The 21,686-nt window shown below is 40.5% G+C and overlaps 1 protein-coding gene across 2 annotated transcripts in view; it reads right to left on the reverse strand.

Annotated features, from left to right (window-relative positions):
- vps13b (vacuolar protein sorting 13 homolog B) overlaps positions 1–21,686 on the reverse strand; it is a 303,806-nt gene that overhangs the window by 43,128 nt on the left and 238,992 nt on the right. For both annotated transcript variants that reach the window (XM_088306201.1, XM_088306202.1), the window contains exons 42-46: positions 12,567–12,763; positions 10,546–10,727; positions 10,224–10,444; positions 9,876–10,007; positions 2,290–2,451 (exon numbers count right to left, since the gene is read on the reverse strand). In XM_088306201.1, coding sequence (XP_088162327.1) covers positions 2,290–2,451; positions 9,876–10,007; positions 10,224–10,444; positions 10,546–10,727; positions 12,567–12,763 — 894 coding nt within the window. The remainder of the gene's footprint in view (positions 1–2,289; positions 2,452–9,875; positions 10,008–10,223; positions 10,445–10,545; positions 10,728–12,566; positions 12,764–21,686) is intronic.

Genomic DNA, 21,686 nt, shown 5'->3' on the forward strand with positions numbered 1-21,686 from the left:
TTTGGGTTTTATTAATGAATTTTCTCCCTCCAGTTTTATGATTAGATGTAATGTGTAATAAGTATAGGATGAAAAAAATCATGTAATCTCGTTCAGCTGATTTACCCAGTACAGTGTTTAGTATTGGCAATAGATTTTTCTCTACCATATTGATATTTATCAAAAGGCAAAATTGAACAGCATTACACACTTGAATCCCAAACTAAAATGCATTTTCTGGCATTCTGGTGGTTATATAAGAAAAATCGGGAGATTAGTCTGCAGTTGGAAGGGAATGAGGTGTGTAAAGGTCATGAGCTATTCAAATGAATTCATAAGGAAAGTAAAACAAAAAAAGCAACATTGTACTGCACTACGTAAGTTGTTGCACCGTGATGACAGAGGATATGTCTGGGGGGATGAATGGCTCATCATGTTCACTTGTGTTAGAGACTCTCCGAAGCAGCATGGGATGGAAGCAAAATAGCACAACCAATTAAGAATGTTGAGAAATGATTCGCAAAAGCAACAAAAACAGACCTCCAAGCAGTCATTTCGGAAACACAACCCTTTCTTTTATCAGTTTGATTATTTGTGTAACCCTGAAAAATAATTAAGTGCGTGTCCTAAGGCGGACGTATGGGCACACATTTATCATCAGGCTTAATAAGTTAGCTGATTGTTTTTGGCAGACTTGCATTTACTTTTACATTTATCTACTTTCACAAATCATGCTCATCTTGAGAACACGTATTTAATATGCCGTATCACGAAGGCATGATAAAATAACATATGACAAAAGCATCTTGGAATCGCATTATTTATCATTGGACAATGTTTCTTCGGAGACATCTTGAAGATACAGAGGTCATTTTGACTCACTTCAGACATGAGATGTGATGTTTGCCGTGCCAATATGCCAGATTGCAAGTTCCCAAGAGGGTGTTTGAAATGATGTAAGAGCACATCTTAACCAAAGTGAAGGATTAATACAACTTGACTTACTGACTTACTGTGAGTAATTATAGCAATGTCTTTCCTCAAAGTTGACTTTCTCACACTTGTTGTAGCGTACATGTGTTCGACGAGCCCACACAGTTATGCTCTGAACAGCCAAGCCCACGATCCACTCAACCTCAAAACCGCAAAGGGTTAAATATCATCAATCTTCTTTACCAACACTGGCTGGGCACACGCAGAAACACGAAAGAAACGCGCGGTACAGTTAGGCTCTGTTTGGAACAGTATTTACCTTTTTGAGTTTCGATTGTCAAAAGCTATTTGGGACCAAATTACATCAAACCCCAATTTTGACACCTGCTGCTAAGTTCCTACAGCAAGCGTTTGAAACCCCCCCCCCCCCAAAAAAACAGACCTAACTAGTAAGTGCTCGGTCAACATAGCATAATCACTTCTGAAATGGAATCAAACGGAAAGTTGAGAGAAGGGTGTAGTAGTTAGCATATCTGACACAGTTGACAGGTTGTGCGCTTGAATCTCGTCTTGGGCCTTCCTGCGTGGAGTTTACTTGTTCTACTTCTGCCAGTGTGGTTTTTCCATATTCCCTAAAAACGCAAGTTAGGTTAATAGATGATTCTGAATTGTCCCTGGGTGTGAAAGTGAGCATGAATAGTTGTGTGCCCTGTGATTGAGAGGAGAGTAAATCTGGATGTTCCCCACCCATTGGTCAAAGTCAGTTGGGAGAGATTCCAGCTCACCCGCGACACGAATGAGAACAAGCGATATAGAAAATGGATGGGTGTAAAGTCACAATGGTATGATGTCATACTCTATAGTGGAAACACAAACGAGAAACCAGAATAACGCTTAGTTATGGTTGACGCAAACAAAAAGCCAACCAATTAGTTTGTTTTCTGAAGATCATAATTCACTATATTTATTTTTGGAATGCACCACATGCATGAGCCACATGCAAAGATCTGTACTCTGATTAATAGGAGTATTGCTATGGAATGATGCCACATCCATGAGTGAAAATAAAGTAAATATCAATTAATACAAATACATCTATTTAAAATAAGAACAAACTCAATTTCATTTTCACCGTAGTTGAAGGAAATTTAGTCAAATACCCAGGCCTTGTCTGGAAACTCGTAATAATAAGGAACAGTTTGCTGTCTGTGCCAGTTTCCATTCTCTGTTATGATGTGATGTAAATATTGCACATTTTTAAAGTTTCTTCGTGCGTACTTTGGCCATGCAAAGTGTATGAAATGAGTTGTAAAAACTAAAGAATCCACAGAGCTCTGAGTTGTCTGGTACTTCCCGGCTTTTGTGTGTTTGTGTTACCTGGGGAGATTTGTGGGATCTCCAGCTGTACTGGTGGCTGTGGAGGCTTGCCAGCAGCACATTCTCATCTGTGTCCACCTGGCCAAAGCGCAGAGTCTCATGGGTATCATTGCAGATGACATAGTGGCTGTAAACTAGTTCTTCAGCCTCTGGGTTTCCATTCTGTGAATGAGCAGTACAATTGTGGTTAGAGGTTTGAGCGGAGACTGGATTGATTAATTAGGAAGGTGACAGATGGGAGAATGCTCTTAGGCATGCAATCGGGAATTGTTCCATGTTTGCAAGTGCATTGACAAATCAAGCAAACAGTGTATGGGTTCTTGATCTAAAAAAAAAATAATTGGATCTTGCCAGGTCAGCTGTGAGTCAGTAGGAGATTGTGGTGATTTCATCTGTGGGAGCAACATAACCTCAACAGGGGAGTAAAACAAATCACAGGCTGACAGCTACCCAGGATACTGCCTGGAATGAACCTGAGAGCCAAAAATACATCTTGGCTTCTCCACTTCAGAAACACTCCACTTTCTCACATCCTATTTCCCAAAGTAACATGAAACAATTATTTTGGTACTTTAAACAGTTAATAGCCAGACGTGATATTTTAATCACCATGGCATGTCCAAAAAGCTGTGCACAAGTCCTAACCACCATCTTGGGTTGAATAATTTGAGGAAAAGATTGAATTATCACTGACAGATATTGCGGTTTGATTCATAATTTATTTTTGTCCTGTCAAATCAAGCTTCACAGAAATATACACTATGTACAGTAAAGGGTACAAACAGAAGTCATAAATACACATAAATACAAATAGATAATGATGCTTATGACAAGAGTAGATTATTTGCTGGCATGGTGGTGAAGATTAGTTACTTAGAGGACAGGATCTGCACCGCAAAATGATGTTGAGCCATGCTAGCTAGTAAACCGAGCTTGTAACTTGTGCATCAGTGCAGCATATGTGGTGTGCCATAAGTGCCAAGAATCCCGCTCACTAGTTCGCGAGCGGCAGCTTGGAGCTGATTGGTGTGCATGAACTGTCACGAATAGCATGTCGCTTCTTATTGGTGAGCGTGTATTAGTGGGATTTTAGATGATAAAACTAATTCTTGGGGCACTGCAAAAAAAATAAAACAAAAATATAATTAAACAAATCAAATACATTTATAAAAAACCAACAACAAAAAAAAGAAGCTTTGGTGATCCTGTGATTATGTTGTCTACAAACACAATTTTGATCAGAAAATGATAAATTGTTCAGCCCTACCACCATCACATTTGTTGTTTCAACAATCCTATAATGACCATATACAGTTATTATATCAAAAAAAAGTCAGGGAATTGGAAACAGCAGCTCAATTTGGTGCTCGGGACTATCTAGTACATGTATATCTAAAAAAAAAAATTAAACAAAGAGGACACTTAAGTTGGGGAGTCATTGCATTTTGGCACTCTTTATCTGATCTGAATCAATGGATCAATGAGAAATTCAAAACCTGTCATGCAGAGATCTGTGTCTTTTATTCCCATGTCATTTGATGGAATCATACACAGCTTATGGGCAAAATACTATGTACAATATATAATTTTATTTGAGATCCATTCAAAGCATTTCGGCCCTAAGAGGTTCTTTTGTACGCACACATCCCTGCCTCACTACTCCCAAAAATGACAGACTTTCAAATGGCGGAAGGGTTGGTGGTTATAAGAGGCTGGCAGTAAAAGCTTACAGTCTGACTGCCAAGCACGTTTAAGGTCCTGAGGTTGTTGAGCCTATTGAAAACGGATGGGAAAGTTTAAACCATTGAAATGGCACTTGATGATGGATGGCTGCGAGAGGGAGGGAGGGATTGAGAGAGAGTTAGCGAGGTAGAGAGACATAGAGAGAGAGAGAGTGGTAGAGAGAGAGAAAGAGAGAGAGCAAAAGAGTGAGAGACAGAGACAGAGCGAGAGAGAAGGGGAGAGAGGAAGGGAAAGAGACTAAGAGAGAGAGAAAGAGAGTGACAAATTCAGAGAGAGAGAGAGAGAGAGAGCAAAAGAGTGAGAGACAGAGACAGAGCGAGAGAGAAGGGGAGAGAGGAAGGGAAAGAGACTAAGAGAGAGAGAAAGAGAGTGACAAATTCACAGAGAGAGAGAGAGAGAGAGAGAGAGAGAGAGAGAGAGAGAGAGAGAGAACAGGTGCGAGACACAGACTAAGAGAGAGAGAAAGAGACATATAGGGAGCGGGAGAGAGAGAGGGAGTTTGAGAGCGAGCGTGACAGAAAGAGAGAGAGAGAGTGAGAGACAGAGACACATAGGGAGTGAGAGAGAGCGAGTGCAGCGAGAGAGTGAGCAAGAGTGTGAGAGAGAGAACGAGAGAGCGAGAGCGAGTGAGCGAATGAGAGAGAGAGCAAGAGAGCGAAAGAGAGTGAGAGAGAGAGAGAGAGAGAGAGAGAGAGAGAGAGAGCGAGAGAGTGAGAGAGAGGGAGAGAGAGAGAGAGAGAGAGAGAGAGAGAGAGAGAGCGGGGTGACTGAGTAAAAGAGGGCTGGGACAGCTGCACTGGTTTCAAATGCACTTGGAGTTTTACAGTGGAACAGTAAATGTGCTCCATATCAAACCTGACACTGCACATTTCCAAACTTTCTGGTGCCATCTTGCTAATCCTGCGCTTTGATGGTATCGTCTTTCTGCTTCAATTCACAAGCCAACATGATGGGCATGTCACTACAATTGCGTCTGTGATTACGCTAACCTATTTTCTATTTGGTGATTTTAACTGTACAAATATCAGAAAAATGACATTTGAAAAGGAAACAATTCATCCTGGTTATAATACAGCACAAGATCAAATGACAACTTGTCAGCGCCTACATCAAGAATGAGCGTATCTATTTCACTCCTCAACCCAGGCACTATTACTTGGTATTGAGAGCCTATACAAATGGCACATACATGCATGCCCATAAAATGTCTGGAATACAAATTGAAAATGATACCCACTCAAAATAAGAACACATAAAATATTAAACTAGTACGTGAAGGCTGTAAAATGAACATATAGCTCTCCATTCATCAACATTAGGAGTGGCCAACCAAATGAGCATACAAAAAACTTGAGTCAAAAAGTCGCCATTCCTTTGCAAAGCACTCTCCGCATTGCTCACCCGCAATGGAAACGTGACGGCTCACCTGTTTTCTGGTTTGGGTCACAGAGGGCACTTTGATGGGAATTTTAATCAACAGTAGGGCTCAGAACCGAGATGGATGTAAACGGGAGGATTCATCTTAATTATCATCCCACCAAATGAAATATGAAACAGAACATTGCGTCTCAACTAACGGGTGCACATAAAATGTATTATTGCAAGGATAACTTTTCTAGTGCTGTCAAGCGATTACATTTTTTAACAAATTAATTGCAAAATCTTCCAGAATTGATTGCAATTAATCACATTTCAAGTACAATTGGGTAAAATCTTGGAATTGATGTGGACTCTTCTAAGTAATACTTAGAATCAAAGACTGTTCTAATAGCTTACAATTTGATCCTTGAATATGATTATTTTCCTGGAAAATACAACTGTGTCATCAGTGGGTGAATTAGTTAACTCTTTTAAGCGCTTTGAGTACAAAAGATAGAAATTGCCCAATTTCTAATGCCCTTTTTGTTGTCTCGTTTTGTTGTACTGCTGGCTATATTTTGTATTGTTTTGACTCGTCTTGTTTTTCCTCAGTTTGTTCTTTTTGGCTTTTGTTTTGATGTTTTGTAATGTATGATGGGACCCCCTCGAAAGCAAGAAGATGCATATCAAGGGATTTATCCTAATAAAAATGTCCAACATCTGTGAGCCGCACTGAGACAGCCGAGAAGCACCTCTGATCTCAGTATTCTTCCATCGAGGACTTGCATCCAGACATGTGCTACTTCCGGGAAAACTATCTTTTGACACGTTGTTTCAATTTGCAAGGGAAGACACGTTATGTGCGCACAACGTACGTGCGTGTGTGTGTGAGATGTCTCCGGGCATGCATGTATGTAAGAGACAAAGGAGAAGAACTTTTACATATACAAAGGCCTGCGAAGATTTGGTGAGAAAATACATAGTGGCGAGCTTTTGTGTGGCTTTCTCCCAAAGCCACTTCCCTGAGGTTTAGGGGCTAAGATGAGGGTGGAGAGCTGAAAACGGAGGCATGAGGCTTGAGGTTAAAATGTAAGGGGGCTGAGGCCCGGGCCATGAGGGGCAACTGAGTTCAAGGATATGAACCAAAAAAGATGGATCTGAAAAAATATATTAATTATGCTCTCTCTGAACTTAACCACAACTGACTTAATAATACACGAGTGTGTGATTGATGGATAGCGCCAACAGAATGCACAAAGTACACAGGTGAGGATTGTCAACACCGAGAAAGCCAATTGGCTTGTATACTTTTGACAGCAGAAACACTCTTGATATTATTATGGATAGAACAGGAACCATTGTTGCCATGACAACAACAGTGTGTACGGCAATATAGTGTCCATATAAATTAGAACCACATAACAAAGCAGCAGTTTTATGCATGTTTATTACTGTGCATCTGGAAGTGTTACTGCCGTTCTGGTTCTGGGGGTGGGGTACGTCCATACATGGACTTAATAGCATTAACTTGTGCGGTAGTTGAGGAATCTTCTCTATGGTTCAATGGTGACCCTTAAGGCCACATCACAACAGACCTTCCTGACAGCCTTGAAACCAGGAACCATGAGAATCCCAAAATGTTTACAACAAGTGAGGATACAGCCTTGTGTTGTGGCAGGACATAGGCTGTTATAATGTCCAACTAAGCAGGTTTTCAATTTGGATCACGTTTGATGGCATATGAACCGTGTGCGTGCATTTGCGAGTGCATGCGTGTATGTTACAATTAAATCAAGCACATGTTTAAAGCTCAGGCCTTTCCCAGCGCACCACCATTTTCAACAAAATGTGTGTTTTGTGATTGACCTCTCCCTCTACCCCCGTCTCCAAAACGACCATACCCGCATGCAGCACATTTACCTCATAATTATGGTGCGTTTCCCCCTCGTGTTAAGCAAAGTGGTTTGAAGTAGTTACGTACTTGTCCACGTTCCAAGGTTGCTGCTGTTTAGTCCAATCAAAACAATACATAAACTCAACAACTCCACGAACCAACCCCAAGTGAATTTCAGAACATCCCTGTGGGATATGAAATGACCAAGTAGTCATGCCAAGTTGGGTAAAGACATCAACGTGTCCAAAACACTACATCAGAGCTGCACTATGCGTGTTCATTAGCGTGCTCATTCATAAAAGTATTATTTATGGCTAAATTAACAGATCGAAATTGGGAACGTGCACAAGTCTGCCCCAATAAAATAATGAAACAAACGCTCAAACATGATCCATCATAGCTAATTAGAACTTTGATGATGGAGTAAAAATAAACACTGAAGTCACAGCTGAACGATAAGTACTTGATACATTTTATTTTCCACAGGTAAAGACCACAGATGTTTTTCTATATAAAACTCTCAAACAGCTATTATTTCTCACAAGTAAAACCATGAGGATACTTCATGTCTCCGGAGGCCAGTATAATGAGTCAGCACAGCTGAGCAGAGCCATGCAAAGCCAGAGCGTCCCAAGTGTGTGAGCATGTATGTGTGGTAGAGAAGTGGGTGGAGGACCTCGGCCAGATGAAGTCTTGGCAGGTGTCATCACTCAAATGTTACAATATTTTCCTGGGAATTACTTCAAACAGTGTGCAGTGCAGGCTACCAGAGGCAGTGGTGAGTGTTGAGAAAGGAGGGATGATGAGGACCAATGTGCTTAAGTCCTACAACAGAAAAACTGTCGTTGTTTTGTGATTTATATCTAATAATAAAAAAAAAGACGTCCGCATTCTGCACGTTATACGGGTATATAGCAATTTGCTATGGGTTTGTTTAGCTGATATTCCACCAATCAAAGCATATCGAGTGCAGAGTATAAACAGATTTAGGTGAGTACCATAAGCAAAAATGAGGAGATCAAGTCGCTTTGTCTCAAGTCAACTGTTTGAATGTCAGTGTCAAAGTTTGTAAGCGCAACAAATTACTATTCTATTTTGTTTGGCGTGCGATGTGTTGATGAAACTTTTTTTAAGCAATTAATGGCTTTCTAAGTGAATATTCTATTCTCATCCGCCATACAGCAGGAAATTATACATAGCTTTTATAACATGTCTTGAATTAATTTTAATTGATTGGGTAGATTCTGGCTGGATAGACAAGATACACTATCATAATGGGGAAAAAAAATCGCTATATTCATTTGTTCACATTTCAAAAATTAATTTCAGTATTTTTATGGAACAATTTTAAGGAAATTCAATCTTGTGCACAATAGACCACAGCAAATTCAGAACACTGGATACGATGTGTAATATCGAAACATAATTTCTGAGAATATTTGTACAAAACAAGCATCATCTTGGTTATGTTCATTTTTGTTTCTTTTGATTAAATGAAGATCATTAGGAAAAATGTCTTTGTTATGTTGACATAATTAACTAAAAAGGGACCCAGTGTTTTCATTTGACATCTTTTCCATGCTTGTTTGCATGAATCAAGAGAAAGCGACTTAACAGGCAATATCTGAAGGATGATTGGGCGTCAATTATTTTGTCACTTAGTGTTTCTTTATACTAGTTGGCAGTCCACGGTATTTTCTACACACGCAAGCAATATCCAGTGGCACCACTCTTTGAAGAGCAAGGATTAATTCTCTCGCAATATTGTAAATATAAAGGGCTAGATTCACAAAAATTTTGCACATGCAAAAACGGGCACGTAATTGATTGCTCACGCAAAGAGATGTTGAAGCTGATCTGGGGCGCACAGGATTGCTTCTGCCAAATGTTCTTTTTGTGTGTTCTCTTCTGCGAGGAGTGTATTCATTTATTATGTGCAATGTGACTCCTCACACATGAGAAAAAAACTATGGCTTTATCCCTGTTTTGTCGCATCAGCTAGGTAGGGCTAAGCTAATCTGCGAGGGTTCGTCTCTTCAGTTTGCAAACTCCTCTTGTGTTAGGATGGTGTCAGAGGCTAACAGCGAAGTAGCCGCCACACGTGTCACATGGGACAATATGCTGCGATTCATTCTCACTCAAATCCGAAAATTAAGATACACAATTTTTTTAAAATTTGCATCTCTTAATCAAACAAACTATGGCTTTGACGTAGTTGTTGGCTTCCCAAAAATGATCAAAGCTAACGATTTATTTTTTTGTATCTGTTTATGTTCCTGTACTTTTTCCAATTATTTCACTGAAAAACTTTATCATGCATTTGTGACGCTCCAAAATTTCCCTTGGGGAAAACCACAAAGTCTCTTTTAAAATGTGACGTCTCCATCACTTTTACACTTGGAGCTAACAGCGCACACTGTTAGTGACAGAACGTGCATTTCTATGTCTATTTGTGATCTTAGAAAAATCCCTCCCTGAGAGTTCATGCTGTTACTATTCACTTTCTATTAAATATGAGGTAGTTTGGAAGAACCTTTGCACCACTAAAGTATCAGATGTGGTTTAATGTTCACAGCTTTGTCTGTCTTACCTGTTGCCAGCTTTTCAAGGCTGTGTCCAACGTGTGGATGGCATACTGGCTGATTGTGGCAAACATCGGTTCCATAAAGATGTTTGTATCCCACACATTACTTTGGGGACAGCATGTGGCTGTAGCCTGGCCCTGAAAGGCAGCACATAAAGGTATATTATGTCTGTTAGTCTATGAACTCCAACAAATTTCACAAAACTTATTACACCCTAATCGAAGAGCAATGAAATTCGTTTTTTCTTTTACTGAAATGAGGGTCGAAATACTTGGGATACAATGCAATGCAACATTTATGATTAAATATTTTAATTTGTTCTCATCATATTCTGTAATTGTCGTGTGAACTACCTGAATTACACAGGGCTGCAGAACCTGCAGGTGTGTTAAATTGCGATACTCCAGCAGCTTGCAGTCTAGCTGAGTGGAAAAGTTAAATTCCTGACAACGCCTTGGTCCGCTGGTCCACTGACGCAAGAAGATCTGTGGCTCCCATGTACCAATAACCATGAACTCTTGTTTCTGAGGTATCTTCCTATCTGGCAGGAAGGGTCGAAGTTTTTGAGATGGAACTGCCAAGAGAGGGAATAGTCAAAATTTGTTTAACTACTAAGCGGAATCAAACTTTGAATATGAAATGAGTTTAGTCGAAATGTGTTTTCTGCGTCCTGACCTGTTCCCAGTTGTTCAAGATGGTGGCAGAGGTGAACTTGCATCTGTGCGAGTTGCAAGGACACGCCCAAGGAGGGGACAAACCAAGGTGCAAAGCAGGAGTCCACACGGGTGCACGCTGCCAGGGCCATGGGCGATACCAACTGATCGCACGGTAGTTGGGATCCAGACTCACTATCTGAACTGAAGGCAATGAGGAGAAGCAGATTGCATACTTGCTCAATTCAAAATTCATCTGCAATCCTCTCCATGGCTATTAACTGCATGTCATGGTTGATGATGTTGAACGGATGGTGAACGACTAATAATAATGATTGTGATGATTTACGAAGTAATTTTCAGCAACCAAGGTCGAGCAGGAAATGCATGAAACATAAATAACTGTGGTGCATCAGGATGGAACTTAAAACAGTTAAGCCTCTTATGTTGAAGTTTTTTTCTAAGTCTTTTCGTTTCATACAAACTCAAGTACAACTAAAATGAGTGTGTTAAGAGTGTGGAATCATTCGTGATCGAAAAAGACAAATAATAAACAAAGGACATCTAGCGTTTGGAGTATGATTATAATGAAAGTCAGATGTATATTTGGTTTTACACTCGCTCTGGCAAGTTTTTTTTTTTTTCTCGGTTTCTTCTCACATGTTTTCTTGGTCCTTCCCTTTCTACTCATCTAGCTCTCTAACCCACACAGAATGTGGGCTTGGCAAATTGTATTCCACTTAAAGTTCCCGAAATCTCAGGAGGAAACGGGAGAAAGGAAATAAGTGAATTAAGATGGGAAGAAATTGAAAAGAGAATGCATGAAGCCCATAAGAAGTCAGAAGGTGTTCACCGACATACTGGAGAAGAGAAGCAGTGGTAGTAAGACTGGAAGACCAAACACATTCTTTTTGAGGTGTTACAAGTTGACCCAACCCTTCTGGCAACTTGTGAGCCAAACCAAAGGGGGCTTTTACTCCTCATGCTTCCCGTGAGCTTTCCCTCGATTAGATACACTCAAGGTAAGCAGGAAGGAATCCGGATGGGGCCTGACAGGCACTTGGTGTGCTGGGAAATCTCATTAGGCCGATCTGAACACCTTCCAAACCCACTCCCAGCTCCTGCTCCCCATATGTGGTACAAGGGACATATTGCTGACTCTTTGCGCTTAGTCGCCTGGATGTGCGCTCACCCTCGACGTTCACTCGTACCCATTGTGGATGTAAATGCCAACAGTGAAATCATCTTAAACCACTTCACACACAGTAAGGTTGAGAAAGGTACAGGCAAGCCAGAAGTACGTTAATAGACACCGACACGCCATTACACCAACAGCTACTTACAATTAGACAAAATCATCATCTTACACTCTTCTGTGAAGACTGTGTCACATTTTGGAATGTGTCCGTGGGAATTTCTGTGCATTCATCCAGATGAGCATTTGTGAGGTCAGAGGTCATCAATGTTGGATGAGCGGGCCTGGCTCACAACTTCTATTCTAATTCATCACAAATGTGTTTGGGATGGAACTCATCCTCAGGTTTGATGGGGTTGCTGTCAGGTTCTTCCACACCACACTCATCCCATCACCTTGCTATGTACTGAGGCACATTCATGCTGGAACAAAACCTTTCGCCAAGCTTCCAAAATGTGCATTTAGAGAAAGCTTAGGAACGCTGCAGTATTACAGTTCAGGGGGACCTTAAATTTCCACCAAGCTGTACGGTTCATGTCAGTTCTTCACAGTACAGTTTGGATCAGGAAAATTTGATCCTAGCCGAAGAATGATTTTTTTCCTGTTATATCCCGACAGTATGTTTTTAAATGGTTCATTCCAGTTGTAAGGCAAATTTGACGATCAGTTATTGGGCAGCAGAACAAGTTGGACATTTTCACAATGGAAACACAAAACTTGTACAGATCAGACAATGCTGCTTGACAGAAACAGAGTGGTGGTAAGTGGTCTAGCCTGGCTCCTATTTGATGCGGTGGGGTGTCCACAAGGATATGCGTACAACAACACTAAGATGAATATTCTTTTACCTCTGCTCATCTCCTCCCTCGCTGTTATTATTGAGAACGATCCTCCACACGTCAGAGGCTACCAGGTCCTTCTGCTGATCAGTGAAACTGAGGCTGGGAAGCTGCAGCTGGCAGGCGCGGCTCTCCGACAGACTAAAGTCCCGATATGGAACAAAGGCCTGCTGGAGCTCATCCCAATACTCTAGGCTGCATGGTATCTGGAAGAAAAGTGACACAATGATCACATTTATTCACCAGGTTAATTTGTTCCGTCACCACACTTGTAACTCAAATCATTGGGATTCAAAATTATCTTTTGAAATTGATGTACATGCTATTAATCTGTTCCAACTCCCCCCCCAGAAAACACAACAAAAAATGTAATATCTATTTGTAAAGACCCTGTAAAGTCATTTTCGTGATTGGTTTCTAAACTACATAAAACATGGCTGAAGTTAAGCGTTATTCTTTTCACTCATCTAAAAAACAAGTTCATTACTCATCTAGTCAAAAAAAGCCAAAAATATTTTCACCAAATAACACCAATAAAGCACAAGATGACAAGTCACATCCAAAGCTACGCTGCATGACCGCAGCATAATTTAACTGCGGGCTACAGGGCACCCATTTGCATTTCGGTCCGTGAGCTGTTTTTTCACACCGAATAACAATCAGGCTATGTGAGCATTTTCACAGTTCGATGGGGCAAGGCTCAATTCATTTCAGTTACAGTGCGCCTACATTAGCATACATGTGGTGGGTGGGTGCTCCTGTGTGAACAAAACCAAGTTCTCATGTTTCACTGACCACCTGCAGAACCCTGCTACTGATGGATCAGTAGTGGCAGGGAGCTCTCAGCAGCCCACCTGATAAATGCCAGACACCGAGGCATGAAGGTGTATGTGGAGTGCATTGGTCTGTGTAAATCAAATTGTTTACTAAAGCCATGGTGCTCCCAGGACAATTTGGAACTGTCAAGAGGGCCAGTGTGCACATGTGTAGTGTGAACCCCCTTACATTTGTATGCGGGGGACTGAACCTTGATCAGATGAGGTAATTGTAGTTTACATTGTGTAAGAAATGCCACATAGGGCTTCCTGGAATCAACTTTTCATAATTGCAGCCGACAGAGTTGTGCACCCGCAACCTTAGCACTTGCCACTGGAGCGGAAATGTCCAAAGTCTCCAAAGAGAATTCCCAGAAGTGATTTTGGTTTATTCTAGACGACACAATAGCAGATATGACTTTTTACTATTTATGGAATGGGGCAGAAACTGTTGCATTTCCATCATGTACCTCCAAACAAAAACTCTGCTGCACTGGCTGAACGATTAACCGAATTTAAATTGATGTCGTAATGCATTGGAATGCAATTCTCAAAACGCAAAGCCTGCGATTGATTGCGATCTCTTGTGAAAAATTTTGCGAGTGATTAGTTAAAAGATTGCGGTTGAAATTATACGTCACTAAGAACATTAAACACGTTTATTGTGCATTAATATTAAGTGAAAAGGGGAACCGGATAACAGCTCATCCATTGAAAAAAATGGACTCCTTCCAAAATGCTTGCGCCTGTGGGGAGCAGACACTGGGTTTTGTGTTGTTATTGTTTTGTTTTTTTTAACTTTAATTTAATTGAAGAGACGCTCCAGTACAATAAATATTTTGCATTACATACAGTTAGTCAAATGTTTGTGCCACCTTAATCAAATGTGTAGGATGCGGCTGTGAGAAATGTGATTGCGCACGCAGCCAATCATGGTTCAATAGTGCGAGAAACATTCATGCTGAGATGTTTCGCATTAACAAAAAACATTCATAACCCGAAGCAGATTTTCTACCCCAAAAAATTGGAAACGTGACAGGTCGTTCGTCACTCTAGGTTCCACAGTACATCAATAAATGACAAGCCGACTATTAAATCAATTATCGTTTTGATCGCGACTCCTCGACTAAAATTGGCAGTCCTGATGCATAATAAATCTGATATTGTTTATTGTGATGCTGATTGAAGTATTGCTTGTGTTAATTAAAAAAATACATGTCAAGGGAAACTTGAAAAAGTAATCACGTAATAGTCGCAATATTGAGGGGGGACATTTTTTTAAATTTGTTTCTTTTTGAAAATCGTTCAGCTATAGCTGAATTTATCTTTTCTAATCTCTTTAGTTTACACCAACACAATCGATTTGATATAAAACTATGGCAATTCAGTTAACAGTTTCCTTCCTTTCTTGCAAAAGGTTGACAAAAGTATGGCCCTTACCATTTAGCAACTGTAGCTACTTTGTGCAACTTTCAAGGGATCAAAAATGTTGAAAACATGGAAAAAGTCTGCCATTGTCCAAATCTGCTTGGACTTGACTTTCGGTGGAAAATGCAGCTTTTTATACGTCACCTGGTTGTATTCAGGAAGAGACAATAAACAATTGTGTCTATGAAAGACAATATGACTGCATATTGTATATGTATATACAGGTGTTTTTATGAAGTGCAAGTAAATACCAGTAGTGTTGGTTTCACTGTGATTGTGGGTGTGCGTGTGTGGGGGTGTGTGTGTGTGTGTGTATCTTATCTGATGAACACCATGTAACTATAACTACTTTACACACTCTTTGCTGGAAGTCTTTAAGGACTTGATGATGTAAGACTGCCAGGTTACCCTATTTCTTTAGTTAAAGTTCCATTTTGGAAGCTGTTCAAATGCCAAATAAACGTACATATGTTGAGAGCAAGTACAGTAAATATTCAAAACTATTTATAAATGTCTTTACATCTCGGGCGGCTGGCTGATCTGACTTCCATCACTGTCAAGCACTTCAGTTTCTGCCAAACCTCAAACTATTATTTTGCATGGAGTTACTTGTCTTGGACTGATTGACACATTACAGTCCCTCTGAAAGATAATTAAAGACAGGCGATCTAAAGCAAACACACAGCATGAAGAAATGATTTCAATTTCCACAATGAACCCAGGTGTGATCTCTGAATCAAAGTTCAAGTATGCCTGTGCAACTGAAGACTCCCCGAGCTTGCTCCGAGGCTCTGACTGTTAACGTACCCTGCCCTGTTTTCCATGACTTTTATTAAAAAGATCAACACTGATTAGGTCGTTCTGTGACTGGTGTCTATTTGTGTAAAAAAAAAAAAAAAAATTGCACAGCTCGCTATGTCTTATCAGCCAGCAGAAAAATTGAATTGACATCAGCTTGAGAAAATGTTTACTCAGGAGATGCAATGAATTTTTTGACTCCCGCTATGATGTCTCATGTGGGCTAATATATGTTAACGTTAATCACGGCGGAAAAATCACAGATAAGATGCAATGCCAAAGTTGGAAAGTAGGACTATGAAGTTTTTGGTGGATGAGGTGTAAAAACTCCAAATCAAATTAACCACACGAACAGGATTTTCTTTGTTTTTAGTCCATTAGCTGTGACTAATACAAGTCTACTTGAGTGCTGTCTGTCCTGTTAAAACAATAGTTATCTTGGCTGAAACTCATGTGTGCGCTTATTGGTTCAACTTCATACTTAAGCTAAACAGCTCATAGACTTCCCTTAGGTTTATATTAATTGGAGTGTAAGAGCTCGGACCAACTCACAATTTGAAGTGGCGTAGAGCAAAGCACAGTCTTCCATTTTTGAGCCAAACCGATTGTATGTAGGATTTTTTTTAATCCATTCCAGCCCGTGAACCAAGTCACCTTTGCGAGTGGCCAGCGCAAACTGCCGTCGTAGACGCTCGGGTAGGAGCGCAAAGTGGGGTTGACGACCAACACAGCTGGGTGAGAGCAAGCAAATTTAGCACATCAACACGGGTGCCTCCTGGCGAGCTGCGATCCCCCAAGGACAACCCGCACACATTGCCGCTCCGGCAGCGGAGAGGCGCTTCTTTGGCGGGGATTGCATTCCAAAAACATGAAGTTCTCTACATGAGTGCATGGATGCATCCACTGGCTGATTGGCATAAGAATGGAACTACAGTAATCTAATTAATTAGCTTTATTCTCATTAATATAAACAATATTTCTGTTCAGATTTATGTATGACAGTTCACAGCTGTGGTTGCTGTGGAAGTGCTCTATAAATAAATCTGAGTTGAATTGCTTTAACATACTGTATCTCCTCCTCTAGCTCTCCTGGCGTGAGGAATGACACAATCCCTGCTCCTGTATTAATTCTCATCCTCGGGCTTTCCAACAACACACAGAGACATTGGGAGGGGCAAAAAGGACACCTGGATATGAGTCGGTGCGCTGGTCCACAGTGCACTAAAAATGCCTCAATGAGTCACCCTCCTTTCTCTTTTTCTGTCCTATCATCACATTGGCCAACTACAGGTGCAACTATGCAGCGGCCCGATCAGGAATCCAACTCCCTTCATCCTGCTACCTTCCTTCATCTGTGTGTGAAACTATTGTAAGCAGTAATATGGCTGAGGAAAAGTAGTAGTTACGAATTCCCACTGGACAACAGTGGAAATAGTTGGGAAACCGCAACTATTTAAACGCAAGGCAACTTGATTTTATAAATATGATCTGCTCTGGGGAAAAGCAAAAGGTATGGCTCAGAAGTACAAGCGCTCAACCCCGAGCAAAGTAAGGACAGGGAGCACATCAGGAGCAGATACGATTTGTGGCGGTGACAGGAAGAGAGAGTGAATATATGGATCCCCTTTTGTCCTCTTGCAATCACTCTTAAAGAGGTATTTTCGGAAAAACTTTATATGACAGGTAGGAGAATGACAGGAATTACAAGACAGCTCTCTTTGCTCCCTATTTCTTTTTCTTTTCCTACGCCTCTCACTTTACATTTCTCAAAATCTATCAGCCTCCATCTCAGTGTGGCTCGGTGGTAATTCTAGAGGCCTGAGAAATAATGACTGCTTTGGTTTCCCCCCCTCACTCTGTAGTGTCTAGATGCGTAGCGAGTTGAACTCTTTTTGGAAAAGAAACCAAATCATTTGTGTTTTTTATGGCTGCATTTCCGTCCAGTGACTTCTTTCTTTTTTTTTCCAGGTCTTGGGAGGAAGTGAAATAATTAAAACATCTGCACTTCTGCATAAAGTAAGGCTAGCTGCTTGTTGGCCAGAGGCTTGAATCTATTACATGTGAGATCACAATGACTTTTGGCTGATGACTGAGGGGTCCAGTTCAAATAACCCTCTTGAACCTAAGCCTTCTGCTCGCACACAACTGCAAGACTGATGTGAGTAGTATTTGGACACAGGTCTAAGGCAAGTTTGGCTGTGTAACACCATAAGCAATGAAGCCAATAAATTATGATTACTTCACAATCGTATTTTTCAAAAGGTCATGTAGTTTTCAAATAGAGTAACATGCATCAAGGCCATTTGAACCATGGCCTCCTAAATAATATTTATAGCCCACGATACCTATAGCATGTTTAGCTGGCTCGCAGCTAAAGTCCTTTGTAATATCCGTAACTTTCCTGCCTCAAGCATGGACAGATATACATCTATGACTTTCTCATGGCTTATTACACAGTGGGCTCTAACATATCCAACATGGATTCTGTAGAGATAAATTATCTCACCATTTCACATTACCCAGAGGTGGTTTCAGTAATAGATGGGGGCTCAGAACCTGCTCCTGTCAACACATGAATGAAACACTCATCATTTGTTTAACAGACTTGTTTTAGGCCAGGAACATGCCAGATGACAGGGGGGATTAGAAGATGTGGAAAACACATGTTCATCAACTACAGGTTGCATTCTGTATTTCTTGCCATGCAACTCGTTTTCACAAATAACTCGTAAGTATTTGGACTATTGGCAATTGATATATTAATTACCTTCATTAAAAGTTTATTCTCCTTGAATGGTGTATCCATTTTGATTAGTTTTTCTTATAAAAGGCAGATGCATAAAAGTGAGTGAAAAATCTTGCCATACGTTTGCGTACATCTTTACTCAAAAACAAGTCACACATAAATTTGAATCAACTTTTTGCCAAAATACAAGTGCACTCATTCAAAATTATGCAGAACATTCCAAGATGTTTTAACTTAACATGGCCAAGGCCTCTGATTATCACGACAAGTACAATTAGATCAGTACAGATCTAAGAAGGAAGATCTTTGATTTACATAAATCAGGAATGTCTTGCACACGCCAGGATCATCTGCCCAAACATTGTGTACGAGTATAAACTGAACGCTGATGAAACAAGTGTCAACATAGGTTAGGTAGATACTTTATTTATGCCAAGAAAACTTTGAAGCAAGGCGGTTTTCCAGGAAAAACAGAAAGGTGCTGGCCCAACCATGTCTGTCACATTTACACTCTAACATATAAGCAAAAGATATTTCTTCTGGAGTGTTGAAGCCTGTCATTGACTTATTTGACTTGTACAAACAAGTGAAGGGAGCGTTCTTCTGTGGGACAAATTATGGGAATATTGAAGTGGAACGTTGCTTTGGCTATTAATATTGAAGAGGTATGACTAGTTCTGAGCGCTCCAGCACAACTATTATGTTTGGACCTCAAACATTCTGTTCCTCTATATCCAAAGAATTGTAGCGCTACGGCTTTGGGGGATTAGGTGACGGTGACCCACTAGGAAGTTTAAGGCATTGACCAACTGGGCATGCACCTGTTCCAGTGATGTCGTCTTCCTGCAGCGCGACATTTGATCAATTTATTTATATACTTTAGCATCTAATTTAATTATTTGTTGGCCTGTTTACTGCCGCTTCTTCTCTTTTCTGCCCCCTCCTTCCCCTGCTTGGGAATTAGGTGATGGGGACATGCTTTGAAGATTACGGCACTGACGAACCGGGAAGGGACCTGCTCTGCCGAAGTCGTCTTCATGCAGCGCCTTTTCTGATTTCCTTATATTTCAGCACTTCATTGAACTACTTGTTGGCCTGTTTGCTATTTCTGTTCTTTCTTTTCTGTTCCCAATTCCCCGAATTAGGTGATGGCGATTCACTTGGAAGTGGCTGTACTGAATTTACACCAACTGACCGGTACAAGATCGAAGGCTCATCTTCGGATATGCTGCCATGGATATTACGGCCCTGGATGAGGACCCACTCCACTGAAGTCATCTTCCTGCAGCACTTCATTCAATTGACTCTTATATTATCTCATCTATTATTGCATAGCATCATTGTATGTGCCAAATGTTGCCCAGTTGGCATCCATTGCAGCCTGGTCATCCTGGAAGGGGGATTCCCCCATCTGTGGTCCCTTCTCAAGGTTTCTCACTTTTCCCCTAATGAGGTTTTGTGAGTTTTTCCTTGCCCTCCTGGGGGTTAAGATCGGGGATGTCGATTGTGGCTATGTAAAGCCCTTTGAGACTGTCTGTGATTAAGGGCTATACAAATAAAATTGACTTGACTTGACTTGACAAAAAGTACAACCTAATGAAGAGTCAATGTTGCAGTTGCAAAACTATTTCGATTGCTGGAAAAACAAAATCTCGTCTGGACTACATTGATTGTGGGACATTTGAATAAATATCACGGATGTCTCGTATAGATTCATACAATATTACTTGATGTATTGTTAGCAAACAATTTACAACCAAGTATTACGTCTTATTTACTTCCCGTACAACAAGGTTGAGAGTGTCTTCTAAGAAGTAAACCTGATTTCCGGTCACAGCCTAATTACACAAAGTCCAGGACATCACATGACTGCTACACTTTGTCACCACAGAAACATATTTACATTACTGGAGAATAACTCAACCACATTTTATTAATAGAACACTTAAAAAAAATATCATACAGAGACAAAAGGAAGGCTGTGTGAAGTGGGACACATTCTCAGCCATCATGATCAGGTTATTGATGCAAGATCTGGAATAAAATGCCAGAAACACTGCACCCACTTATTGTAAGATCAGACCAGATGTTGAGTACTGGAATTAATTAAAAAGGAGAAACACTAACACGCCACCTCAAACACATTGAAGGATCAAACTTGCAACATAAAAGTCAAGCACAAGTAACAGATTCGAAATATCACACACAAGGAGGACCATCAAAACATCCAAATCAACATTTACTGCAAACCCAACCATGTTGACCAGTACATTCGTTACAGACTTCATAAAGTCCAACAAAACACAAACTAGTCGTTATAAGGATTCGACGACAAACCCTGACATCATCACTGATCCACCGGACAGAGACGAGGACTAGTCAAAAATCCAAAGTGCACAAATTGTCAGTATCAAGGAAGGGGGATAGAGAAGATAAACATTAGGTGAAAAAATATCAAACAGAACAAAGAATATTGGAATGGCCCCGCACAATACGCAAGACAGGGGAAGGGTGTGTGTAGAACACGATGTAAACACTCAAACATTACACTCAGACAAAAACCCAGCAAACCCACACCAAATAAAACTAAGAAAAATAGTGAAATCACACACAAAATACTGTGTGAGTGCAATAAGACATAAAATGGCGATTCGGAGAGAGCATTCAACACAAGAAAAAAATAATAATACTGCAATGTGGAAAATGAATGTGAAAAAGGAAAGAACAGGAAGAAATGAATTGAAAGAAAAAGCAGAACAGATAAACATGGAATGACCACTGCAAAAGAGAAAAAACACATCATGGACTGGGAAAAGGCCAAAGTCATTCGTGCTTAAAGTAAGAAAAGAGCACAGCTGGATTAAGGAAGCCAGCTATCAGAAACGAGCCCCGAGGACAAGCAAGAGAGATAATGGATCCTCCACCTTATCTCACACATGCGGTACAGTCCTTGAAAAGGCGCTAGAATACACGGAGCACCAAACTAACTTGCGTAAAGTCGCTGAGAAAGACAAATGACATCACAGTAATATCACGTGACACTTAAATGAAAGCCAAAGTAGTGCAAGAAACATGCATGGAAGGTAAACCTTTCTTTTCCTTCATATACAAATACTCTTAAGCAGTTGTACGAAATGTAATGTTCAAGTCTTCAATACTAATACTCATGGTAACAATGTTCTAAATTGTAACGTGTTCCCCCATTATATCACAGGTTGTCCATCTACGGTGGCCCTAGTACATTGCATATGTTTTCGAGAAAAGCATCTTATTTCAGAGATCTCTGCTGTATCACAGTAACGCCCTCGGATTGGGAAGTGAGTGCCTCAAGGCCTTGTCTCT

Source organism: Idiotropiscis lumnitzeri, chromosome 10, assembly GCF_059441095.1.
Source record: "Idiotropiscis lumnitzeri isolate Australia: NSW breed Sydney's pygmy pipehorse chromosome 10, RoL_Ilum_1.0, whole genome shotgun sequence".
NCBI lineage: Eukaryota > Metazoa > Chordata > Actinopteri > Syngnathiformes > Syngnathidae > Idiotropiscis > Idiotropiscis lumnitzeri.